Below are 27,987 nucleotides of genomic sequence, written 5' to 3'. Positions count from 1 at the left end.
GCAAAATCATCTTGAATAACACTGTTTCTTAGCTATTGGCAGACTTGGGAAAGCATTTTGAAATTAACATGAATGTCATTTTGAAGTACGGAAAAATCTTTTTGCTTCTCTTTTGGTCCTGTCAGGTGAACTGCTGTAAGTAATTATAATCGTGATTTATTAACACTTACGATTTTTTATGAGAGAAGGTTTCTGTAACTATACTTCTCACTTAAAAATCCTACTAATAATTGATTAGTTAAATGTATTGCTGAAAGTACTGGTCGTGATTTGTGGTGTCGCAGAAGTAGTATGTGAAATATCTAACAAATGTAACCCTTGCTCTCACTCACTTCATGTGGTCCTGGAGTACTTACAGTTCAGTCAGCAGGATAAAAATTGTAGGCCAGTTACACTGCACATTTTACTTTGGTGCAAGTACACCCCAGTCAAACTTAGGCAAGTGGCATGAAACCATCTTGAGGAAGTAATCATGGAATCTTACAGCACAGAAGGAGGCCATTTGTTTGTCGTGCCTGTGCTGGCTCTTTGAAAGAGCTATCCAATTTAGTCTCACGCCCCAGATTTTTCCCCATAGCCCTGCAAATTAGTCCCCTTCAAGTATGTATCCAATTGCCTTTTGAAAGTTCCTATGGAATCTGCTCCCACCATTCTTTCAGGTAGTGCGTTCCAGATCTTAACAACCCTCTGTGTGAAAAAAATTTCTCCTCATTTCCCCTCTAGTTCTTTTGCCAATTACCTCCTCTCTATCTATTTTTATCCTATCCAATACCTCTACTTCCTCCTCTGATTTTAAATCCATGACCTCTGGTTACCAACCTACTTGCCAGAGGAAATAATTTCTCCCTACTTGCTCTAACAAAACCCCATATAATTTTGAATACCTCTATTAGGTCTCCCCTTAACCTTCTCTGCTCTAAGGAGAACAATCCCAGCTTCTCCAATCTCTCCACATAACTGAAATCTCTCATCCCGGGTATCCTTCTGGTAAACCTCCCCGTCCCCTCTCCAAGGCCTTGACATCCTTCCTAAAAAGTGTGGTGCCCAGAATTGTACACAATACTCCATCTGAGGCCTAACCAGTGAGTTGTAAAGATATGGCATGACTTCCTTGTTTTTGTATTCAATGCCCCTATTTACAAAGCCAAGTGTCCCATACGCTTTCTTAATCACCTTATCAATTTGCCCTGCCACCTTCAAAGATTTGTGAATATGCACCCCCAGGTCCCTTTGCTCTTGCACCCCCCTCAAAATAGTACCATTTAGATTATACTGCCTCTCCATCTAGTTTCTCCCAAAGTGTATCACTTCATGCTTATCCACTTGTCTGCCCATTTCACCAGTCTGTCTATGTCCTCCTAAAGTCTGCTACTATCCTCCTCACTATTTATTATGTTGCCAAGTTTTGTATCATCTGCAAACTTCAAAATGGTATTTCCTATACTCAAGTCCAGGTAATTTATAGATAACAAAAAAAGCAATGGACTTAATACACACCCCTGGGGGACCCCACTGCATACATCTCTCCAGTCAGAAAAACATCCATTCACCACCACTCTTTGCCTCCAATCCCTTTGTCAATGAAGTACCCAAGTTACCACTGTCCTTTTAATCCCGTGCACTTCTATTTTCTGAATAATTCTGTTATGTGATACTTTACTAAATGCCTTTTGAAAGTCCATATATACAACATCCATGCTTCTCCAAGTGAGAATTAATTTTTTCCTTGACAATGGTCTCTAGTAATTTTCCCACCATTAACGTTAGACTGACTGGCCTGTAGTTACCAGGCTTATCCCTTGCCCCTTTCTTGAATAGGGGTGTAACATTTACAATCTTCCAGTCCTCTGGCACCATCCCATATTGAAGGAGGATTGAAAGATTGTGGTAGAACTTCTGCTATCTTCATCCTTGTTTCCCTCAGCAACCTAGGATGCATCCCACCTGGACAGGGTGACTTGTTAACTTTGAGTGATACCAACCTATTTAGCACCTCCTCTCTATCTATTTTTATCCTATCCAATATCTCTACTTTCTCCTCTTATACTGTGACATTAACTTCATCCTCTTCTTTTGTGAAGACAGATACAAAATATTTATTCAGTACCTCAGTCATGCCCTCTGCCGCCACAAAAAGATTATCTTTTTTGTCCCTAATCGGCCCCTTTGTCACACCATATTGGCTTCATACCAGTTGCAGTTATATTAAAGCTCAATGAGGTTTAAGAAGTTCTCAGGTGGTCCAAAGAACTTATTAATAGCAGAAAAAAAAGCCATCTTTCCTGTTGACTTTTTTAAACAGGTATTCAGCTCCATTTTCCATTATTGGAGAATAATGGGGAGCAACAGTATAATTTGGGTTTAACACCTTCCAATCTAAGTAGGTGCTGGTCTCAAACTGATACCTGTAGTATGACAACACCCTTATAAACCCTGGGTATCTGACCAGCATTTCAGTAAAAACTGAAGGTAAATTTAGTTGCTTGTTTATTTCCTGAAGCTTTATTATATGGAACAGCACCAAATATAATTATAAAATGACAATATTTATGAAGTTCATCCATCTGGCCAAGAATGGCAGAGCAGGCTCAAGGGGCTGTATGACCTACTCCTGCTCCTATTTCTTATGTTTCTTAAGCATCTTGGAAACCATCTCTTTTGGTGGGTCTCTGATGCTCTGAAGTCAGTAGTGGCATCTAATTTATTTGATAACAGGGCTGCCGTCAGTGACAGCGCAGTAAAGTGAATGTGCTATTATATACTCCATCATGGTATAGTAAGATTTGGGTATATGCCCACAATACCTCACATGGGGAGTTTCCTGTGTTGGCTGGCAAGGGAAGGTACGAAGGTGAAGGCACAAAGAGGGCAAATTGGTGGCTAATTGGTTCACTTCAAATTCCTCTTGTTCATCTCCTACTGGCCAGGTACATGGCTCATTCGAGTTCTGTGTATGGTTATTTTCACATTTATGTTTGTGCTAGAAACAGCAAAGAGAAGACATTTTCATGTATGTATTTACAATGTTGCTACATATTGCAACCTGAGGAATGCTCACCCCACTATGATTTAGTGTTTTTGCAGAAATCACTTGCCAGTACCTTCCTGACCCGGATCCGGAGAGCTAATGTTGGTCTGGAGGAGATAGTACAGAATAACCTGGAAAGAGAGTGCATGGAAGAAATGTGTTCCAAAGAAGAGGCTCGAGAATATTTTAGAGATGATCAGAAAACTGTAAGGATTGCCACTAAAAAGATTCTACGCAAATTGTCTGCTCCCTAAAGATTCGTCTCTAGCAGTGCTTTTAAAACATAAAACACAAGGGCCTAGAAATTGGGCCACGTACCGCCTGTTTTTCAGGTGCTACGCGGCCTGCTAAGGCCAAAAATGGCAGGCAGAAAGCGCCATCGCAGGCTGCACCCAGGGAAACCAGCCCTACCAAGAAGGTAAGTAACTTACCTGAATATGGAACCTGCGCCTGCCGACCCCACATTAAAAGACCTGATTGCAGCTCCCTTCTCCCTTCCCCCACCCCCCGCCCCCCCCACAAACATTGCCCAGACCCAACCCGCAAACCCATTTACCTGAGAGCCACTGCATCGGTAGCAGTGGCCCGATTTTTCCTTGAAATTCCTCCAGTCTTTGCTGGCTTTATGACAATGAAGTCAGAAGCCCAATATCTGGGAAGCTTCAGATCTCACCATTCTGATGCAGGGTGCTTACCCTTCGCTCCCCGAATGGGCACTCCTGAATTTCTAGGTCATGAACGAAGGAAGATGGAGAGATACCAGTAAGCATACTAATATTTCCATTCATAAAATTTAAGTCTAGAAATTAATGTTGGTGATATTAGTGAACAAATCCATGACATGTTTGTATAAAATCCCTTTCTATGTTATTTTGGCAGAGGCAAATAAATGGATTATTGCCTACATTGAAATAGTGGACAGAGGAATATGCCATTTGCCTGCTAACATCACTAATTGTAATATCTAGGATTTAATTACATGACAATTCATGGGAATACCCATAAACTTTATCATATTATCACTATATTTCCAATGTGCCCTCATGTCCTCATTTTTTTCAATATGTTCTGTTGTTGATGGGTTTCTTTTATTGCCATTTGTTTCAGGAGCTTCTAAATAATCTAGTGCTGGACCATTTTACCTCTTATAGCAAATTCATACATGGAGCCTGTTAATAAGAGGGGTCTATTGTGCATAAGGTGACCAATTTTATGAATGCAGGGAGCTACACCCACAGGCAGTGCATACTGGGAAACCGCGGATGGAAAATCATTGACAGTGCACGCGTAGTTTCCTGATATGTGGGACCAGTGAGCAAGGCTCCCCGACGATACTGCACGTTTGTAAGATCGCTCCTAAGATGTTTAGAAAAATGTTTCTGTCTGAGTGCTGCGCATATTAAATTAACATTTTCTTTTTGCAGGAACAGTTCTGGAAAACATATAAGGGTACGTGTGTTTTTCTGTTCTAATTCAGTGGATAGCTTAGACATTGAAGATATTTATTGTGTCATAATTTGCTGTAGCAGGGCATCTAACGGCATCTGCCATTGGTTAGACTTGCCCTTGCACATTTAGGTTTTTAATTTTTTTGCCCGGCACGTTGCTGTAAGTGCGAGCTGATAACGTCGCAGTGAGAGAAACCGGGCATCTGGGACCTGAGTGAACAGGGCAAGCAACTGGGTATCTCCTTAACCAATCAGATTGAAGGATTGTAAAATTAACAGTGCAATGACTGAGAAGGAAGTGTAAATTAAAGTGGGTGAATTCAATGTCAAATCAGGTACAGAAAGAGAAATAAAGAGGGAAAGATTGGATTATGAGAGAGAGAGAAAAAAGAGACAGAAAGAACAAGTAAAAAAAAGTTTTTAAATTTTAAATTTGACTTTTTAAAAATCTGCAACATCAATTAATACCTGAAGGAATGAGATTCCACACTTATAGTAGTTCATTTTCAGTGCCAGAGAGGTTGTTTGCAGTAATGAACAATTATCATGTCGTTAAAAGGGTGCTTGTGCTTGAAATGACAAGACTTAACTTTCTGTGGCGAAATTAGTTCGTATCTACCGTGCAAATACAGCAACTTCACGCCATTCAATGCATTTCAATGGTGAACCAGACGGCAAGATGCCATTTTTGCAAAGCGACGATTGAAGCAGACGGTGAGTCTGCAGCTTCGCTGGAGACCTGGCCAATTTTAACGGCCAGGCCTCATTTCCATAATGCTTCTGGGTTTCCCGGCCCACTGACGCATCTGCGGGTCTCCCGCCCACTCAGATGACACAATTTTCAGTCCAAGTACTGGCCATTATTTAAAGCGTCAGTCCATCTAATCAAGGGAGGCTACATTCAGTAAGGGCTTACATTAAAGCAATTGTACACCATTGATGCTAAGTTTGAAGATGGCTGTAAAGAGAGGAAAGGTGAACCTCAGGTTCTCTGATGCCTATCTGGAGGTCATTATGGCTGCCATGAGGGCAGGAGAGATGTACTGTTCTCCACAAGTGAGAAGAAGAAACCTGCTGCCACAACTAAGAAGTATGGCTTGAGATGGCTCAGGAAATCTGCAACTGGAGTGTGACGCCAAGGACCTGGATCCAGTGCAGAAAATGTTTCAATGACCTCACTAGGAGAAGAAAGGTCAATGCAGGTCCTTCTTTACCCATCTCCTGCAATGCACCTGCTTTCACTCCTTGTCCCTCCTACATCATTCACACCAATCCTTTCCCCACCACCAATCACGAGGCCACACTGTACCAACTCTCATCCTCACTCCTAACACATGCTCACCTATCACTTCCTCCTTTCACTGCTGCCACTTACGGCATTCTCATCTCATCTCCTCCAGGTTGCTCAACCTGCACCTCCTCTCAGCAAACCTTCTCAATTCACACTGTAGCCACTTACTGCAATCCCCACTCCCATAACATCTGCCTGATTTTCCCTTTCACCTTATGCATTGCATCCAGAAGAAGCACACATCCTGGCTAGTCACTTATAACGCTGCCCTACCCCTTTTGCAGCAGAAGAGAGCACAGAATACTAGGGAGAGGGCCAGGACCGTGGGAATATATGGAAGTTACCGTGGTGGAGGAGGAGTCACTGGAGATAAACAGTGTGTGTAAAGTACTCAGCATTGGCGATGGCACGGTTGGCAGCTCAGCAAAACAGGGTGACTGATCTCATCTTAGACCCTTTCATTTTCCACAAACAACTGCACCTTCAGTCAACTTCAGCGCCTCAACCAGTGTGGTCAAGTGATTCATGTTCAAATTTACTTTTTCTTATCACCATTACTAAATCTTCACTCTTTTTCCTTTCCTCTAGGTCCTTCACATGAAGAGCAAGAGCCCCCGTCTATAGAGGAGGAAAGGACATCGAAGGAACTCATCCCTCCTGAGGATGCACTGTCAAATGCTACACCCGTTGCAGTCACTAACGCAGAAACTGGCACATTGACTGGGCTTGTTAGTGAGGCAGCTAGTAAGTCTCACAGCACAAGTGAACGTGTGCAGACCGTGGTGGCAGGGACAGCCGAGGAGGGTGGCTAATTGCTTCATAGGAACCCGATTAGCATTTTCTTCATGAGCCTCTCACCTCTCTGCAGCGGGAGCCTTGTCGCTGCAATGAGTTGACGGGAACACGGCGGTTTGAAGCCAGGAGCTAGACTTCTAAAATTTTAACCCCTTGTACCGACCATTTCCTGCTCGTCAGTGGGGGGTGGGTAAAATCGAGGCCTGTAACTCTATCATAAGTATCTTTAAATACTGAGAAGCATATGATCATATCGATACTCAAAACCCCAAAATAACACTCAATTTACCCGTCAATAGCAATTTTTAGGCTTATAAATTGCAATCCTATATATATATTTAGAAGACAGAAGGTATGACTTATATCCTGCCAGAGAATCCCTTTAGAAATACCCCCTCCCAGCTGAAGAAATCAATGCTTAGTCCATCCCTTTTAGAGAGCATTGTAGTAATAGCAAGTAGTACATTTGTAGTAATGGATAATTAACAAATGTTTTCTGTTTAGTGGCTGTTACAATATTGATATTACCTCCTGAATCAATTCGTTTATTATCTTTTAACCATAGTGTTAAAATCTTCAAAAAGAGCAAACATTTATCTAAATCAAAGCACCAGCAAATGGATTTTTAGAGGTTAACTATTGAACAGGGGGCAGGTAATCAAATTGGCAGGATGTGACTAGTGGTGTCCCACAGGGATCTGTGTTGGGGCCTCAAATATTCACTGTATTTATTAACGACTTAGAGAGCCACATATCCAAGTTTGCCAATGGCACAATGATAGGCAGCATTGTAAGCAATGTAGATGGAAGCATAAAATTACAGGGAGATATTAATAGATTAAGTGATTGGTCAAAACTGTGGCAAAATGGATTTCAATGTAGGCAAGTGTGAGGTCATCCACTTTGGACCTAAAATGGATAGATCAGAGTACTTTCTAAATGGTAAGAAGTTCGAAACAGTAGTGGTCCAAAGAGACTTAGGAGTCCATGTACATAGATCATTAAAATGTCATGGACAGGTACAGAAAATAATCAAAAAGGTTAATGGAATGCTGGCCTTTATATTTAGAGGACTAGAATACAAGGAGGTAGAAGTTATGCTACAGCTATACAAAGCCCTGGTTAGACCACACCTGGGGAACTCTGTTCAGTTCTGGACACCGCACTGTAGCAAGAATATATTGGCCTTGAAGGGAGTGCAGCGTAGATTTACTAGAATGATACCTGGACTCCAAGGGTTACATTACGAGGCGAGATTACATAAACTAGGGTTGTATTCCCTGGAATTTAGAAGATTAAGGGGTGATTTGATCGAAGTATTCAAGATATCAAGGGGAACTGATAGGGCACATAAAGAGAAACTATTTCCACTGGTTGGCGAGTCTAGGACTAGGGGAAATAGCCTAAACATTACAGCCAGGACTTTCAGGAGTGAAGTTGGGAAACACTTCTATACACAAAGGGTGGTAGAAGTTTGGAGCTCCCTTCCGCAAATGGCAGTTGATGCTAGCTCAATTGTTAATTTTAAATCTGAGATTGATAGATTTTTGTTAACCAAAGGTACTAAGGGATACAGGGCTAAGGCCTATATGGAGTTAGGTCACAGATCAGCCATGATCTCATTGACTGGTGGAACAGGCTGAAGAGGCTAAATGGCCTACTCCTGTTCCTATCTTCCTATGTTTCGACATGGTTCAATAGAACAACAGCTGAATGGGAGTGTTAAGGAGGATTCTTCATTAATTTTGGGAGATATCCTGCAATAGTCACACGTTGCATGATGTTCTGCACTGAACAGATTTTCATGGCATGTTTTCATGACCAATGTTGTATTTTTTCAAGTTAAAGCAAAAAAAAAAGCTTTCTCAATAACTGCTATGACAATGTCCCTTTAATATGAAATGTCTTTTTTCTACAGCTAACGCTGAGCATCTCCCCTGTATCCTGAACCAAAGTAAGGTTACATTACGATTCATCAATCAGATCAATCTATTTCTTCGCAGGATGCAAGTCAAATCGAAATGCATTTCTACAAAAGGCTGCATTATTTTCATTAGGACGGAATTTGCAATAATACAGGTGGTTTCAGCTATTCAAATGACAGCAAGTAACTGCACAATTGGGCTGCTTCTGTAAAAGTGGTTATTATTAGGATTTCAACCTGCTGGCTTCAAAACACTAAATTAATGGAGAATTGTTCTTTTTTTTGGAGAGAGGATGAGCACAATAGCTGAGTAACATATGCATCACAATGACACAGTGTAACAGCAACTCAATTAAATCTTTGGCACAGTTACTACTTTTCAGGGAACATAGTGCCCCTTTAAATCTGAGTTTAAAAAAATGTAACTTTTAACATTGGACAACAAAAGAAAAATCCAAAATGTATTACAGTATATTAGTATTTTTGAAACAGTGGCATTTTAATAACAAAAATTAAAATGGTTTACAATATAGAAACCCAGCCAGAATGCATGGTGGGTTTGAAAGAATGAGCCTCTGATAGGGTATTGAGGTTTTTCAGCTTAGGTGCCTCTCAATTAGCATCCAGGACCAAACCAAAATACCAATTTGCATTACAACTTGCTGATTCACTCACTGATGGGCAACGTGCTCCCCCACTGAGATTGGAGCCCTGAAATAATAGGTCTTTTTCTAAGGGAAATAAATCTTAATTTGAAGTACCTTACACGAGATAAGGTTTCACTCCCCTCCACCTCCCACATGCCCCTGCACCTCCAGCCCCACTCCTCCCTCTTCCTCCACCCACACTCTTCCCTCCCCCAATTTTATTGGTCAATCTCTATCCCATTGATAATAAGTGAATAATCCTCAATGATGGCAGAGTCCAGCACGTGAGTGCAAAAGACAAGGCTGAAGCATTTGCAACCATCTTCAGCCAGAAGTGCCGAGTGTATGATCCATCTCGGCCTCCTCCCGATATCCCCACCATCACAGAAGCCAGTCTTCAGCCAATTCGATTCACCCCACATGATATCAAGAAACGGCTGAGTGCACTGGATACAGCAAAGGCTATGGGCCCCGACAATATCCCAGCTGTCGTGCTGAAGACTTGTGCTCCAGAACTAGCTGTGCCTCTAGCCAAGCTGTTCCAGTACAGCTACAACACTGGCATCTACCCGACAATGTGGAAAATTGCCCAGGTATGTCCTGTCCACAAAAAGCAGGACAAATCCAATCCGGCTAATTATCACCCCATCAATCTACTCTCAATCATCTGCAAAGTGATGGAAGGTGTCGTCGACAGTGCTATCAAGCGGCACTTACTCACCAATAACCTGTTCACCGATGCTCAGTTTGGGTTCCGCAGGACCACTTGGCTCCAGACCTCATTACAGCCTTGGTCCAAACATGGACAAAAGAGCTGAATTCCAGAGGTGAGGTGAGAGTGAGTGCCCTTAACATCAAGGCAGCTTTTGACCGAGTGTGGCACCAAGGAGCCCTAGTAAAATTGAAGTCCATGGGAATCAGTGGGAAAACTCTCCAGTGGCTGGAGTCATACCTAGCACAAAGGAAGATGGTAGTGGTTGTTGGAGGCTAATCATCTCAGCCCCAGTACATTGTTGCAGGAGTTCCTCGGGGCAGTGTCCTAAGCCCAACCATCTTCAGCTGCTTCATTAATGACCTTCCCTCCATCATAAGGTCAGAAATGGGGATGTGCGCTGATGATTGCACAGTGTTCAGTTCCATTCGCAACCCCTCAAATAATGAAGCAGTCCGAGCCCGCATGCAGCAAGACCTGGACAACATCCAGGCTTGGGCTCATAAGTGGCAAGTAACGTTCGCGCCAGACAAGTGCCAGGCAATGACCATCTCCAACAAGAGAGAGTCTAACCACCTCCCCTTGACATTCAACGGCATTACCATCGCCAAATCCCCCACCATCAACATCCTGGGGGTCACCATTGACCAGAAACTTAACTGGACCAGCCACATAAATACTTTGGCTACAAGAGCAGGTCAGAGGCTGGGTATTCTGTGGCAAGTGACTCACCTCCTGACTCCTCAAAGCCTTTCCACCATCTACAAGGCACAAGTCAGGAGTGTGATGGAATACTCTCCACTTGCCTGGATGAGTGCAGCTCCAACAACACTCAAGAAGCTCGACACCATCCAGGACAAAGCAGCCCGCTTGATTGGCACCCCATCCACCACCATAAACATTCACTCCCTCCACCACCGGCTCACAGTGGCTGCAGTGTGTACCATCCACAGGATGCACTGCAGCAACTCGCCAAGGCTTCTTCAACAGCACCTCCCAAACCCGCGACCTCTACCACCTGGAAGGACAAGAGCAGCAGGCACATGGCAACAACACCACCTGCACGTTCCCCTCCAAATCACACACCATCCCGATTTGGAAATATATCGCCGTTCCTTCGTCGTCGCTGGGTCAAAATCCTGGAACTCCCTTCCTAACAGCACTGTGGGAGAACCTTCACCACACGGACTGCAGTGGTTCAAGAAGGCGGCTCACCACCCCCTTCTCAAGGGCAATTAGGGATGGGCAATAAATGCCGGCCTCGCCAGAGACGCCCACATCCCATGAGCGAATAAAAAATAAATTGGGATATTTACAAGCAGGGAATAATATTTCCATATGAAGGAAAATGCAGCAAGGAATGTAGATGAAATATTACTTTAATATTGTGAACTCGAGTTAGCTTGAAATCTGCAGTATGTTCTAATCGTACACCCTGAATGGCACTTCTGTTCAAACTCTATTTTCTGACTGCAGCATTATCCTTAAGAGAGAACAACCTGAGAGATATCCTTATCATAGGAAGACAAATCCTTGAAAAGCAAAAGGAAGTTATTCGATTTCATCAGGACCTGATTAAACACAAACAGAAAGTTATCGCACTGGTAAAGATCATTCTTGAAGGAAAATGTTTACCCTGGGCCAGCGTAATGTAAGCATTAAAGGATTCCTATATTGTTTATTTTGAATGCAAACTTTAACAGACTGCTATCAGTTGGTGTATACTGAATAATTTTAGAAAACATCAAAACCTCCACCTTTGGAATGAAAAAGTGACATTTTGTCTGTAGAATCCTTGCACCTGCTGTAATGCTATGTCATGGGATTGCATCAATTGGCCCAACTGGTCCATGCCAGTGCTTATGCTCCATGCAAGTCTCCTCCCACCTTTCTTCATCTAACCCTATCAGCATTACCTCCTATTCCTTTCTACCTCATGTATTTAACTAGCTTTCCCTTAAACGCATCTATTCTATTTGCTTCAAGTACTCCCTGTGGTAGCGAGTTCCACATTCTAACCACTCTCTGGGTGAAGAAGTTCCTCCTGAATTCCCTAATGGATTTATTGGTGATTACCTTATAATATTGGCCCCTAGTTTGGACTCCCCCACAAGTGGAAACATTTTCTCTACATCTACCCTATCAAACCATTTCATACTCTTAAAGACCTCTATCAGTTTACCCTTCTCTTTTCTAGAGAAAAATGCCCCAGCCTGTTCAATCTTTCCTGATAGGTGTAACCTCTTAGTTCTGGTATCAACATTGTGAATCTTTTTTACACCTTCTCCAGTGCCTCTATATCCTTTTTATTATATGGAAACCCGAAATGTGCATCTAGAGGTGTCTTCAGGAGCCATCTAAAAAAAGTGCATTATAAAGGATGTGTGTTATGAGGAGGTGAATTATAAGATATGTTTTCTGTTATGATCAGGAGGTTGTGGTTTCAAGCCGCCAGTAGGACTTCAGCAGGTCAGTATTGAGAGAATGTTGTTTTCATAGTATCATAGTGGGTATTGCACAGGAGGAGGCCATTCGGCCCATCATGCCTGTGCTGGCTCTTTGACAGAGCTATCCAATTAGTCCCATTCATCTGCACTTTCCCTTTAGCCCGGTAAATTTTTTCCCTTCAAGTATTTATCCAATTCCCTTTTGAAAGTTACTACTGAATCTGCTTCCATCACCCTTTCAGGCAGTGCATTCCAGACCATTATAACTCGGGGCATAAAAAATTGTTTTCTCATGTTGCCTCTGGCTCTTTTACGGATCACCTTAAATCTATGTCCTCTGTTTACCAAACCTTCTGCCACTGGAAACAGTTTCTCCTTATTTACTCTGTCAAAACCATTCATGATTTTGAACACCTCTATCAATTCTCCCCTCAACCTTCTCTGTTCTAAAGAGAACGACCATAGCTTCAGCATATGAGCCTAGAAATTGGATGATGCCACACCCATTTTACAGGCGTTAAATGGCGTCAAAGTGCCCAATATGGTGAGCAGCGTGCACGCACTCATTCCGTGCTGGAAGTGTGCTGCTTGCCATATTGGTAAATATTCCTGCATAGGCATCCAGAGACATGCCTTAAACAGGCGTTAGGCCCTTTGCATATGCAAATAGGGGACATAACGCCTATTTGAGTCCCCCTTTTACCAAAATTTGATTACGACTGAACGCAATATTCTCAGGCGCTTGGCAGCCAAACCAGCAGTCCTTAATGCTCTCCTCCCGGTTCCACAGTAAATTCACGGGCCCCCGCCGGCCATCGCTTTGCTCCCCTCCCAATTGCCTCCCCTCCCCCTACTGTGCTTACAACCTTGGCTGGCGTCTGAGTGGGCAGATCTTGGTGCCTCCTGGAACCGGTGAGCTGTCTCTGAGGCCCTGACTGGCACCTGCAGATCACCGGTAATAAACAAGTGAGGCCAGAGGACCAATTTCCCGTGGTCCTGTCACCGGCCTCATTAGGTGCATGCAATGTGCCCAGGATTCAGGCGCCATCTGACATCTAGGCCATGACATCTGAAGCATTATAGACTCAAAACTTGTTATTAAAAATCTTGTGCAAGGCCTGCATTTAAGTATCACATTTGCTTTCTGTAACAATTATTTTCTACTTCACTGTTGAATTTTTCCATTTGGGTGAAATTTCCTATTTACTGAACACTGATTGAGTCTTCCTATCTGTGGCTCCAAGCTGTGGTAATTTTGCACAATGCTTACATGTGATTGGATAGTCTCCCCATGAGACTTAGAAATGTCCCCACAAACGTGTGTCTCAACTTCATTTTTTTTTCAGTAAACAGAATCCTTACTGTTCTCACTAAGCTAGGAATTTTGACAGTACCAGGAATTTTTCAAGCTTCCAAAGGCCAGAATTCTTTGATTTTTTTGGTGGCCAAAGGAGGGTAGTTCTGTCATAGCAGGTTAGATACGGCAGAGTTATGGCTGTTATAAAATACAAACCAAATTACAAACAAACTAAATTCCGGTGGCAGTGGATGCTGGCAGAAGATGCTTTGTTCGCATTACCCTGTCATTTGGATACATCTACCCAAGATAATGAGGGAAAACCTGCTTTCTCAGAAATTCTGCTGTTTATGCCAGAATTGCACCTGACTTAATTTAAGCCAGCAGAAGAGAGGGGTAAGTCACCTGCAGCACTTGTTAAACAGGAAGTTTACAGGTTTTGACTCTGAAATATCAGGGGAAAACTAGGCAGAACAGGAGTTAAAACCCAAGCTGTTTCTCCAATCTTCCGCTGAAGTTATGACCGGAAATTGGGATAACCCCAGTGGAAATTCTACCCCAGAAAACCAAAACAGGCATTAAAAAATGATCCTATGTACACTGTGCGATGCAGTTACAATGCATGGCTACATTAAAATGAAAGATGTGATATTCTTTAATGATATCAACAATACTAGCAATGTTTTTACTGGAATAAGTGCTCTGTCAACTCTTGTGATAACCTTTCAAAATGACTGGTTATTTATTAACTAAAGTACTTCAAAAATGGAAAAAAACACTGACTATATAAAACAGTGAAACGTCAATTCGAGTGAGGTAGAATTATCTTGTACAATACCGCACCTTACTTTTCCTGTAACGATAAATTTAAGCAGGCATTTTGAAAGTAACACGATGGCCATTTTGAACTATGGGATAATATCATTGCTTCTCTTTGGCTGTCAGGCAAATGACTGTAAGTATCAACTCTTTCCATGATAATTCTCGGAGAAATCTTCCCATGTTTTAACACGTATTTTCCCTGCCTCCCTCTATTCCTCCCACATGTGGTGGCTTGTCAATCCCTGGCTCAGAACAGATGGGTGATCTGATTCGTTCTCTGCCACTGTGACTCTTGTACCTACTGCCTGTCAAGGGGTGGCAATTAACCATTCTAAACTTTTCATTCCCTATCGTGAACTGTCTGAGCCTCTTCTTTGCACCATCACCCAATGCATAGTTGAGATCAAGGAACGGGATGACATTTTTATTTCTTAAAAATTCTAAATTTTTGTGTAAATACATTAATGACTTCAAACTTAGTTAATAACTCTTGCTGGCTTTATGTGATATAGAATAATGATATTTGGAATGTTTTCTATTACGGTAATTAAACAATTGGGAAAGTGTGTTTTGTGGATGGATCAATAATGATTTTAACCCTATCTCCCTGGTGGAAACTGGGTGGATCGGTGGCTTACCCAACCTGGAGCTGCCCGTATCCCACTGTCCACAACTTTGACTCAACAACAGCATCAACAGCTCGCATTTATATAGTGCCTTTAAAGTAGTAAAACATCCCAGGATGCTTCACAGGAGCGTTTTCAAACAAAATTTGACACCGAGCCACATAAGGAGATATTAGGACAGGTGAGACAAAAAGTTTAGTCAAAAAGTTAGGTTTTAAGGAGAATCTTAAAGGAGGAGAGAGAGGCAGAGAGGTTTGGGAAAGGAATTCCAGAGCTAAGGGCCTGGGTAACTGAAGGCACGGCCGCCAATGGTGCAGCGATTAAAATCAGGGATGCGCAAGAGGCCAGAATTGGAGGAGTGCAGAGATCTCGGTGGGTTGTAAAGCTGGACGAAGTTACTGAGATAGGGAGGAGCGAGGCCATGGAGGGATTTTAAAACCGAGGCGTTGCCGGATCAGGAGCCAATGTAGGTCAGCGAGCACAGGGGTGATGGGTGAACAGGACTTGGTGCGAGTTAGGATACTGGCAGCAGAGTTTTGGATGAGCTCAAGTTTATGGACGGTGTAAGATGGGAAACTGGCCTGGAGAGCATTTGAATAGTCAAGTCTAGAGGTAACAAACGCATGGATGAGGGTTTCAGAAGCAGATGAGCTGAGGCAGGAGCGGGGACAGGCGATGAAATGGAGGTGGAAGTAGACGGTCTCGATGATGGAGTGGATATGGGGTCCAAAGCTCATCTCAGGTTCAAATAGGACGCCAAGGTTGCGAATGGTCTGGTTCAGTCTCAGACAGTGGCCAGGCTTCTGGACAGGTAGCTAAGCAGCCCGCGCAAAGCAGACAGAGTCTGCGTTGACATATGTAGATCAGGGTCCAATGACCTCATCTGGCTCCGACTGCTATTTTAATGCGGCTTTTCCGTCTGGTAAAGTCAAGCGAGAAGACAGGCCAAAACCCATCTTGATCATAGCGCAGTGTGCAGGAGCCAAAGCATTTAGTGTGTTAAAATAGATTATATGTTAAAGTGAAAATTTCATAACATACTGCAGCATAAAAGTTAACATGAAAAGGTAACAAACCAAGGTTTGTAACAATGCTCGTGTTATAACTGAGCAGATGATAGTGGGCGTGGGTATATTTGACGCTCAGGTAATATGATTGTAGGGAAGTTGGTTACTTGGATCTCTTTTGATTTTAAACTGTCTCTGCTACTAACCAAAGCTGAATAAATAAATAACTACCGGTTTAGTCATTTTGTTGATTTAACCTTTTGAGGGAATAGTATTTCAGCACTAAAATCATTTTGAAAAGTACTTGATCACAATTTTTCCAACAATATTTTGAGAGATTCCATATCACATCCCTAGATCCTGTTAGATTTACACCACAGTCTCATATCCAGTGAAACTCCAACCTAGATTCCTGACTTTTGGCATAATTTAAAGAAAAGAAAGAACTTGCATTTGTATAGTACCTTTCACAACCTCAGGATGTCTCAAAGCACTTCACAGCCGATAGTATTACAATGATACAATATAACGAAATGACATTATATGCATATAGGCACAAGATTTTTAATAATATGGATGCATTATTGAGTATTCTTACAGAAATCAGCTGCTGACCGGTTCCTGTCCCGCTTCCGCAGAGCTAACAGTTTTGCAGAGGAGATTAAAGGAGGGAATATGGAAAGAGAGTGTTGGGAAGAAACCTGTAGCAAAGAAGAGGTCCGAGAGATTTTTGAAGACGATGGGAAAACAGTAAGACTAAGTTTCAAGGTTCAATTTAACCACTTTGTCCCCTCTTTGTTTTATTCTCTTACTGCTCTCTTCTCATTTTCATTCTTTGCCTGCTCAGATTACTGGTAAGATCTCAGGTGCTCAGAATAATGAGATGGCTGAAATCTGAAACTTGCTGTTTACACTGTTTGTTACAAGCTGTAACTGTCTCCTCTTACCTTGGCTAACTTGGTGAGGTCACTGAACTTCTTATGGCACTGAGCTGCCATATGGGGGTTGGAAGAGATGGCATTGACTGCCAAGGTCACCTCCTTTTACTGTGCTTGGACCATTGCTTTGGTTGGCTTCCTTCCCTCGCTGCAGGTAGCTGCTCCCTCCTTCCCTTATTTGGGCTAATAAAACCTCTACATAGGAGTATAAAAACTTGTTCGTTCTGTGCTCTGTTGCAGCGCTCTCAGATCTACTTCTTTGGGTCTCAGTTAATTATATTGTTGCTCGCAGTTTTTAAAATCGCTGGCCTGCCCCTTTAATCTGCTGAAGCAAGCTCCCAATAGTAGTGCTGGGAGCCCGCCCTACATTTGATAATGAGCCCCAACCCAGGAAAATGTGATGGGGTCATGGCAAGGTCTCACTGGTGGCCAGAAGTGCTGTCTGGATGCGCTTCTGATAGGAAAATCTAGGCCTAAATGTTCCTACCTTCTGACCAGAGAAATAACTGGCATGAGATTGAACAGGAACTTATTCAACTTTATACAAGGAACACAATCACTCTCAGAGAAAGGTCTAAATTTATAGATTTCAACTTCAGTGGGGCTGGAAAAAGCATGATTAGTTGTTGCTGGGGTTATGCAGACTGGGCTCTGGTGTGATTAATGCCACTTAAATAAGGTACAAGAGGCTGTCTAGTGCCTGAAACAGTGTTTTTAGCATGCACAGACATTGCAATTGGTCACAAATGCAAAACAATCTTAAAAAGTGCTTGCTAATTCTGAGCTGTAGCCTGAAACTGAGAAGCAAATTCCAATCTGCAAAGTTCCCTGACCAAGCAACAATTAAACTTCAAATCTAAAGCAAAATACTGCAGATGCTGGACATCTGAAATAAAAACAGAAAATGCTGGAAATACTCAGCAAGTCAGGCAGCATCTGTGGAGAAAGAAACAGAGTTAACATTTCAGGTCAATGACCGGAACTAGAAGATGTTAAAGATTTAACAGTTTTTAAGCAAGTACAGCCAGGCAAAGGTGGGGGGGGGGGGGGGAGAAGGGGGAGGAGAGGAGAGGAGGAGGAAGAGGAGAAGGGGGGAAAGAACAGAAGGGAAGGTCTGTGCTAGGGTGGAGGGCAGGAGTGATTAAATGACAAAAGGGATGATGGTGCAAGGCAAGGAGGGTGGTGATGGGACAAGTACAGAAACAAAAGATGAGTCTAGAGAAGCTGTAAATGGTAACAGTAGAACCATTACCAGCACCTGCTGTCTGAAAAAATGGGAGCAGTGGTTATGAACTGAAGTTATTGAAATCAATGTTGAGTCTGGAAGGTTGTAAAGTGCCTAATAAAAAGATGAGGTTCTGTTCCTTGAGCTTCAATTGAGCTTCATTGGAACAGGCCGAGGACAGAGAGGTCAAAGTGGGAGTGGGACGGAGAATTAAAATGATAAGCGACTGGAAGGTCAGGGTCACGTTTGCGAACTAAACGCAGGTGTTTAGCAAAGCGATCACCCAATCTGCGTTTGGTCTCCCCGATGTAGAGGAGACCATGTATCCTGCCGAATCAAATAACTAGGGCTGTAGATAGGGCTTTAAAATGAAAAAGCGGGGGAGGGTTCAGGTGAGGGGAAATTTAGAAATCTAAAGAGAAAAGTCAAGGCATTAGAGCAGTGTAGCGATTCGGGTAAAGATAAGCTGAATGTGACAGGAAGGGACAGAGAGTTTAACGATAATAGTGCTTCAGCAAATAAGGTCAATTCAAAGAAAAATGGTTAAAAAGTTAAAATTAAGTGCCCTTGAGAAGGTGGTGGTGAGCCGCCTTTTTGAACCACAGCAGTCGGTGTGGTGAAGGTTCTCCCACAGTGCTATTGGGTAGGGAGTTCCAGGAGCCAGCTATGATGAAGGAACGTCAATCTATTTCCAAGTCAGGATCATGTGTGACATAGAGGGGAACGTGCGGGTGGTGGTGTTCCCATGTGCCTGCTGCCCTTGTCTTTCTAGGTGGCAGTGGTCGCAGGTTTCGGAGGTGCTGTCGAAGAAGCCTTGGCGAGTTGTTGCAGTGCATCTTGTAGATGGTACATATTGCAGCCGATGGCGGAGGGAATGAATGTTTAAGGTGGTGGATGGGGTGCCAATCAAGTGGGCTGCTTTGTCCTGGATGGTGTCTAGCTTCTTGAGTGTTGTTGGAGCTGCACTCATCCAGGCAAGTGGAAAGAATTCCATCACACTCCTGACTTGTACCCTGTAGGTGGTGGAAAGGCTTTGGGGAGTCAGGAGGTGAGTCACTTACCGCAGAATACCCAGCCTCTGACCGCTCTTGTAGGCATAGGGGGAAAAATTGTTCTCTGCTGATGCTGAGAGACCTTGGTGCAAGAGGTGGACAGAAGGAGGGAAATCCTACATCCGCAGGGATGGGGGTGGGAGGCATGAGGCCCTCCAGACATATATCCAAAAGGTAGTGGGAGGCAGAGCGGACGGAGTCAATGCCAGGTGCACAGCATCATGAACATGGAAGAAGTTCACTGCTTTGACATGAGTGGTCAAGGTGAGTCTCCTACCAATTGCACCATGCACGACACCCCCCATCACCTACATACCTACAAACTCTTTCCATCAGTACTCAACTCTTCCAATCAGAGGCTTCCTCTCACCCTTACACATTACCACTGTTTCAAGCCACCCACCCACAACTCACAGGCCACACATACTGGCAGCTATTCAACCATGATAGGCACATCACCCAGACACACGTCCCGCTTTCTTGCAGGAGAAGGTGGCGCATATCAGAAGGCAGCACCTTCCATCACTTTTCTGATGATTGAGGGTAGACTGATGGGGCGGTAATTGGCTGGATTGGATTTGTCCTGCTTTTTGTCGACAGGACATACCCGGGCAACTTCCCACCTAGTTGGTTAAATGCCAGTGTTGTAGCTGTACTGGAACAGCTTGGTTAGAGGCGTGGCTAGTTCTGGAGCACAAGTCTTCAGAACTACAGCTGGGATTCCTAGAACAATACGTTGTGGAACCAACCAGGGAACAGGTTATTTTAGATCTTATCTTGTGTACTAAGACATGGTTTATTAGTGATCTCATAGTAAGAGATCCCCTGGGGAAGAGTGATCATAATATGATAGAATTTCACTGAGTTTGAGAGTGACGTACTTATGTCAGAAACTAGAGTCTTAATCTTAAATAAAGGCAACTACATAGGTATGAGGGGCAAGTTGGCTAAGGTAGATTGGGAAATTAGATTAAAAGGTATGACAGTAGATAAGCAATGGCAAACATTTAGAGAAATATTTTATAATTCTCAATGAACATACATTCCATTGAGAAATAAAAACTCCAGGGGAAAAGTAATCCATCCATGACTAACTAAAGAAGTTATGGATAGTATTGAAAGATGAGGTTTATAATGTTGCCAAGAACAGTAGTGAGCCTGAGGATTGGGAGAGTTTTAGAAACCAGCAAAGGATGACCAAAAAATTGATAAAGAGGGAGATAATAGAATGAGAGTAAACTAGCAAGAAATAAAAAAAACTGATTGTGACAGCTTCTACAAGTATGTAAAAAGGAAGAGAGTAGCAGTAGTAAACATGAGTCCCTTAGAGGCTGAGGCAGGAAAAATATAATGGAGAATAAGGAAATGGCAGAGATGTTATCAAATATTTTGAATCTGTTTTCACAGTAGAAGTTACAAAAAGCATACCAAAAATAATGAGGAACCAAGGGTTTAATGAGAGTGAGGAACTTAAAGTAATTATTATTAGTAAAGAAAAAGTACTGGAGAAATTAAGGGGACTAAAAGCTGACAAATCCCTTGGACCTGATGGGCTACATTCTAGGTTTCGAAAAGAAGTGGCTGCAGAGGTGGAGGATGCATTGTTTGTGATCTTCCAAAATTCCCTAGATTCTAGAATGGTCCCAGTGGATTGGAAGGCAGCAAATGTAACCCCGCTATTCAAGAAAGGAAGGAGAGAGAAAACAAGGAACTACAGGCCAGTTAGCTTGACATCAGTCATTGGGAAAATGCTGGAATCCATTATTAAGGAAGTGGCAACAGGGCACTTAGAAAATCATTATGTGATAAGGCAGAGTTAACTTGGTTTTATGAAAGGGAAATCGTGTTTGACAAATCTATTAGAGTTTTTTGAGGATGTAACTAGCAGGGTAGATAAAGGGGAACCAGTGGTATATTTGGATTTCCAAAAGGCACTTGAAGGGGCTTGATCGGGTGGATGCGGTGAAGATGTTCCCGAGGATGTTCCCAAGGATGGGTGAAACTAGAACTAGGGGGCATAATCTTAGAATAAGGGGCTGCTCCTTCAAAACTGAGATGAGGGGAAACTTCTTCGCTCAGAGGGTGGTAGGTCTGTGGAATTTGCTGCCCCAGGAAGCTGTGGAAGCTACATCATTGAATAAATTTAAAACAGAAATAGACAGTTTCCTAGAAGTAAAGGGAATTAGGGGTTACGGGGAGCGGGCAGGAAATTGGACATGAATTTAGATTTGAGGTTAGGATCAGATCAGCCATGATCTTATTAAATGGCGGAGCAGGCTCGAAGGGCCGATTGGCCTACTCCTGCTCCTATTTTATATTTTCTTATGTTCTTATAAGGTGCCACATAAAAGGTTGTTAAATAAGATAGCTCAGGGGGTTGGGGGTAATATACCAGCATGGATAGAGGATCAGTTAAAGGACAGAAAACAGAGAGTAGGGATAAATGTGTCATTTTCAGGTTGGCAGGCTGTAACTAGTGGAGTGCAGCAAAGATCAGTGCTTAGGCCTCAGCTATTTATAATCTATATTAATAACTTAGATGAAGGGACTGTGTGTATTCTATCCAAGTTTGCTGACAATACAAAGCTAGGTGAGAAAGTAGGCTGTGAGGAGGACACAAAGAGTCTGCAAAGGGATATAGACAGGTTAAGTGAGTGGGCAAGAAGGTGACAGACGGAGTATAATGTAGGGAAATGTGAGGTTATTTACTTTGGTAGGAAGAATAGAAAAACAGAATATTTTTTAAATGGTGAGAAACTATTAAATGTTGGTGTTCAGAGAAATTTGGGTGTCCTTGCCCACAAAACACAAAAAGTTCACATGCAGGTACAGCAAGCAATTAGGAAGGTAAATAGTATGTTGGCCTTTGTTGCAAGAGGGTTGGAGTACAATAGTAACAATGTTTTGCTACAGTTGTACAGGGCTTTGGTGAGACCACACCTGGAGTACTGTGTACAGTTTTGGTGTCCTTACCTAAGGAAGGATATACTTGCCTTAGAGGGGGTGCAACAAAGGTTCACTAGATTGATTCCTGGATGAGAGGATTGTTCTATGAGGAGAGATTGACAAGAATGGGCCTATATCCTCTGGAGTTTAGAAGAATGAGAGATGATCTCATTGAAATGTATAAAATTCTTAGAGGGCTTGACAGGATAGATGCGGAGAGGCAGTTTCCCCTGGCTGGAGAGTCTAGAACTAGGGAGGCAGAGTCTCAGAATAAGGGGTGGGCGATTTACGACTGAGATGAAGAGGAATTTCTTCACTCAGACAGTGGTGAATCTTTGGAATTCTCTACCCTAGAGGGCTGAGGATGCTCAGTCGTTGAGCAGATTCAAGACTGAGATCAATAGATTTTTGGCCTCTAAGTGGATCAAGGGATTTGGGGATTGGGTGGGAAAGTGCAGATGAGGTCGAAGATCAGCCATGATCTTATTAAATGGCGGAGCAGGCTCGAGGGGCTGTATGGCCTACTTCTGCTCCGATTTCTTATGAGACTGAATTGTGAGCAGCGAATGCAGTATACTAAATTGAAAGAAGTACAAGTAAACCGCTGTTTCACCTGGAAGGAGTGTTTGGGGCCCGGGACGGTGGGGAGGAAGGAGGTGAATGGGCGGGTGTTGCATCTCCAGTGCTTGCACGGGAAGGTGTCATGGGAAGTGGAGCAGGTGTTGATGGCGATGGAAGAGTGGACCAGGATGTCGCAGAGGGAACAATCTGTTCGGAATTCTGAAAGGGGAGGGGATGGTGTATTTAATGGTGGTATCAGCTGGTGGTGCCTGAGCCTATGTTCAATTAGGATCAATTGTCTTGTGCCCTTAAAAGTGCACAGCTATTAAAGTGATTTTTTTTTCTCTCTTCAAGGAATTATTCTGGGATTACTACACAGGTATGCCTTCTCTGATTTATCACACAACCTAAGTAGCTAGAACCTTTATCTAACAGAATCACAAAAAAAGCAAATTTCCCGTTTACGTAATTATTTGAAAATAAAGCAATAAGTAAATATTAATTTAAATTTAAAAAGGGAGCAAAGGTCATATCATTCCAGCTACGTGTGTAAACTGATTAGCATGTATGAGCTCCCAGAGGCATAGAGAATTATCTTTCCTGGATTCTAATTATATTACTTGGCCTACCAAATCAGGACAGCCTTTCTCCTGGGAGGGAATCAAAGCTCCAGCCTGGCAATACTGTGATGGATATCTGGCTGAAGTGTTTAGCTAGTTCTTTCTCCTAATAGGAAAACTACCTAAAGCCGGCAGGAACTTGGTGTTTGACATTTTAAAGCAGACCTATAGAATACCATTAATATATGGAGAAAGTGGTTTAATTGAGGTATTAACGTGTGTAACTTCAACACTTGACAAAATAATTGACTTTTAGTCCTCTTAACTGTAAAATTTAGTGGCAAAATGTAAAAGGGAACAGGTGGACAAGGGTTAAGAAATATTAGACTATCAATTACTGTTGCCGAGATCAGTGGACAAATGCACAACCCATTCAAATCAATTCACCTATCTACTACTTTAGCGGAGGAGTTATATCTGCTGATATTGACAGCAGACATTTCTAAGCTTTTCAGGTGGCTCTGTGCAGAGAAAACTATCCTGATAAAGTGTCCAAATAATGTGTGCTAAATGTAGAAAATGCCTTACTGCACTTGATGTCAGATAGAAGTAAAAACTCATCAACTTCATTTTCCTTTCTCAGGACGGGATCTTTGTGAAACATCTCCCTGTAAAAATAATGGTACTTGTGTGAATGACTTAGGTGAACTTTCCTGCTACTGTCCTGGAGGATTTAATGGAATATTCTGTCAAATAGGTCAGAGAATTTTCATTACAAATTTTTATTTTCATTGACAGGAAAGGCTACAGTGCAGTTACTTGCAACAGGGCTGAATACGTTTCGGGATCCCTATGGGGTGCCCAACAGACACATCATACATCAATGGTGTGACTGCACCTGTGAGAGGAAGAGTGCCCTCAATATTCCCGTCCTGGGCTATTTGCATGGGTCGAGTGCACTTCTGGTATAGGCCTAAACCCTCATAGGGTAATGATTTGGGATCGGGGAGGTGGGAGGCGGGAGCACTAACAGGAGGCAGCTGTGCAGCTCCTGGTCACTGGCATTGGGGCCATCTGGCTGCTGCTGGAGAGCAGCAGCAAAACGTGGTGAGTCTATAAGATCATCAGAAAAGAAGGGAAGAAGGGATTTGTAAAATAAATGGCTGAACTTTCCTCTTGAATCATGAGACCTCTGCAGATCCTCCTGTCCATGGCGCAAGCCCCACTGCCCAGTTTCTTCGGGCACCCCTCCATTGGAGTGCAGCAAGGCCAGATGAAGAGGAAAATTAGGCAGAAAGGCTTGAAACACCTCCTTTTCCCCTCATTACAATGCTTACTCTGGGCTTGTCCAGGTGCAGGTCGAGTGAATTTGGGGAAGCCCCACGAAATTCTGGGATCGCGCCATGATAGCAGAGACCTGATTCATTGGTCTTCTGCCCCTCCCCCATTTCCTCTTTGCTGTGCCTGAGATCTGAGTGTTTCCCAGGCTCAACAAAGAGGAAAATCTCCCCTAACGACTCTTCCATATTTTCAGTACAATTCATAATATAAAAAAGCACTGCAATATAATACAATCTTGCACCTGTTTCAGTCCTGCGTTTCTGCCACACTCCGAGAGGAACTACTAGATTGTTAATGGTTTCTGCTACAAATCTGTACAAGCTTTGTGGGTTATTAACTAACATGGCAGTATGGGGCAGATAATCTGATAAGTGCACAGTGCTACCATTGGTATCCAGGCCCTGCATGGTCTGCACAAAAATGAGTTGACCTCGCCATTTAAAAAAAAAATTCTGGCATTTTGGGCACGTCACTCATGATGTGTTGGAAATGCCAGGGGCAGAATGATGGGTTCTAGCAGCCAGTAAAGGTTTGCTGGTTGCTTCATTTTCACCAGGCAGTTTTTCCATAAGGGGGCTAGTGGCACTGGGCACAGGGTAAGGAGCAGATGGGGGATATAGGGGCCACCAGGCATGAAGCAGGGGTGCGGGGGACAACTGGCAAGAGTACCAGGGATTTTTTAAATGATGAAGTCCCACCTCACGTTAAACGCCCATTTCTTACGGGCTGCTCCAGCCACTAATGAGCCTAGAGCACGCCTTGTGTGTAGGCTCCCAGCCCTCTTTGTGCTTGCTACTTGCACTGGGGAGTTCTGGGCACCTTACACATTGTAGGCCTCAGGACTCTATGCCCAATAATACAAGAAATGAGACTCCAACGTGTGGAAACACATCAGCTGCCTGCCATTAAATTATCTGCCCAAAGGTCTCCAACACTTCCATCTTCATGGATGGCATAGATGCTGACCCAGTCATATAAGCCTGATATCTATGGTAACTGAAAGTGGTAATTCATACATGTACCCAACAAAAATGACAATCACCAGAAGAAGTTGTAGTTGGCTACCAACATGATATCATTTCTTTTTGAGTAAATGTTTTTGTACTCATTGAAATGAGGGGTGTTAGTGCAGGGGAATGGAACACTTTCCAATTCAGGAACCCAGGTTAGGTATAGCATGCCTAGGTGCAGAGTAAAGCTCTCTCTGTTCCACTGCAACTGTCTCACCCTCAACACAAAGAGAGCATCCTATACTGCACCAGTGTATAATTTTGTCCATTTCCCACACATGTCATCCTGTGGCCATTATGAGTGAAGCAGATTTTGTGCTGTTGGCATATGTCCACCAGGAACTGGATTTAGCTTTCTCAAAGAGCCGGCCTAGGCACGATAGGCCAATGGCCTCCTTCTATGCTGTATGATTCCATGAAGCCTACTCAAAGGGTCCCGACAGCCAGCAGAGACTTTTATTCTGATCTTTCTGGATTTGAATCCAGCTCACAGAGGTTAAGGGCCAGTGTCTAAACCACTGCACCATCCACTTCTGCTCAAAAGGGTAAAATGTTATTACAGAAACAGTAAATAATGTGGTTCACAATCAACACATGTTCATATTATTTCAGATATCGATGAGTGCGAGCTCATGCACCCTTGCCCACCAGGAACTACGTGTGTAGATGGAATCAATAAGTTCACCTGCAATTGTCCAGTTGATGGGTGCAATGCAGAAATGATGGCAGACACCTCTGCATCTCTCCATCCCCTCTCTGAATCTCTGAAAAGCAGGATTTCAATTAAACATACAGATGAGCTTGGAGTCAATGAAAATTAGACATTTATTTCCTAATTGGCAAAGTCAAACATTGCTTGTGATTACTGATCTCTTCTAATGCTGGTGATTACAGGTGATAATATTATGCCTGTGATCAGTACAGTAGTATGATACTTGTCAGTGCAATAAGCTTTAATATTGTTCCCAGAATAAGGCTTTCTATACAACCCGCTTCATATTAATAATCAGTATCAACACTTTATATCTTCCGTGTTCCTGATTTAAGTAACATAAGTTCGGTTTAAAATGTAGCACAATGTGAAGGGCCTTTGTTGTTCTACCATATTCTAGAAAAATGATTGCTTATTATACGCTGAAAATTGTTGTGCTTCACATCTATAATTTCATCTACCTCAGGAGATTAAATAAATTGAGTAGAATCCACGATAATGCAAATTGTAATTGGTCTGTTAGTAAAAACCTGCTTTGACTTCTTTCATGTATTTTAAATACATTTTCAGTTCCATTCACAGGACAACACTAAGTTGGGGGTGGGTTGGGGTGGTTGGGGGCATTGGGGTGGGTGGGGGTGTGAAGTGGGTGGGGAGGTGGGTTAGGGGGGTGTGGGTGTGGAGGGTTTTGCGGGGGTATGGGTTGGAGTTAAGAAAGGAAGGCTTAACACTTACAATGTCCAGTCGCTGTGTAGCAGAGGAACTGCTGGAGTCTTTTAAGAAAAATCAGAAGAAAATGTGTGCTATGACTGGGATATTTATGCAGGATCCCTTTCAATAGCCCCATCAGTTTACTGTTGGTTTAACTCAGCTACAGTCTTTTCATGGGACTACAGAAAATTCCTGGGCATTATAAAGGAAGCGGACTCGAGACAGGTGGACGATACTGCAGCCCACTTGGCATCTGAGGGGTGATTTCCCACTCCAGCACGCTGGGCGCATGCCGGGAATGGACTACGAAAAATTGCACACCTCCAGCCCATGATTTTCTATCCATTAAAATGAAACCAAAAAGCCCCTGTTTTAATTTAGTTGGAACTAGGAGCAGTGAGCCTAGCTCTGTAATACTTCCAAATCATAGTACAATGCAAGCTGGTGTGTGGTTGGATAACATTAGTGTGGTCTACTATATCAGCAAATGAGGAGGAAATCATCCCCTGCCCCTTTGTTAAGATGTGATCCTAACAGTACACTAGTGCATGGGTCATGAGATTACCCATTTAGCTCAACATTTAGCTGGAGTAGACAACATAACAATAGATCTCGTCTCACAGTTCAAGAGTACGATAGAGGCTGGAAATTCTGCGATGAGTGGCTCAGCTCCTGACCCCTCCAAAGCTGTCCAAGGGTTGTCAGGAGCGTGATGAGACATTCACCATTCTGCTGGATGGGTGCAGCTGCAACACTCAAGAAGCTCGACACCATCCAGGACAGAGCATTTACTTAATTGGCACCCCTGCCTCTGGACTCAATATACACCCCCTCCACCACTGGCACATTGTGGCTGCAGTATGCACCACCTACAGGGTGCATTGCAG

General features: G+C 43.0%; 1 protein-coding gene across 2 annotated transcripts; it reads left to right on the top strand.

Annotated features, from left to right (window-relative positions):
- Positions 1 to 10: 10 nt before the first annotated feature.
- Positions 11 to 26,878, top strand: LOC137344714 (uncharacterized). Of its 2 annotated transcripts, none has more exons than XM_068007844.1 (10): positions 11 to 135; positions 3,074 to 3,234; positions 4,453 to 4,477; positions 6,356 to 6,511; positions 8,481 to 8,516; positions 11,322 to 11,449; positions 16,645 to 16,794; positions 23,121 to 23,145; positions 23,970 to 24,083; positions 26,290 to 26,878. In XM_068007844.1, the coding sequence occupies exons 1-10, from the start codon at positions 69 to 71 to the stop codon at positions 26,496 to 26,498; spliced, it is 1,071 nt and encodes a 356-aa protein (XP_067863945.1). In that variant the 5' UTR covers positions 11 to 68; the 3' UTR covers positions 26,499 to 26,878. The 2 variants fall into 2 exon arrangements, with proteins under 2 accessions (XP_067863945.1, XP_067863944.1); XM_068007843.1 differs by having other exon boundaries at positions 11,322 to 11,496; positions 16,683 to 16,794.
- The last annotated feature ends 1,109 nt before the right edge of the window (positions 26,879 to 27,987 follow it).

This window comes from Heptranchias perlo, chromosome 27, assembly GCF_035084215.1.
Source record: "Heptranchias perlo isolate sHepPer1 chromosome 27, sHepPer1.hap1, whole genome shotgun sequence".
Taxonomy (NCBI): Eukaryota; Metazoa; Chordata; class Chondrichthyes; order Hexanchiformes; family Hexanchidae; genus Heptranchias; species Heptranchias perlo.
The sequence above is the reverse complement of the archived record's forward strand: the minus strand, read 5'-3'. Positions and strand labels throughout refer to the sequence as shown.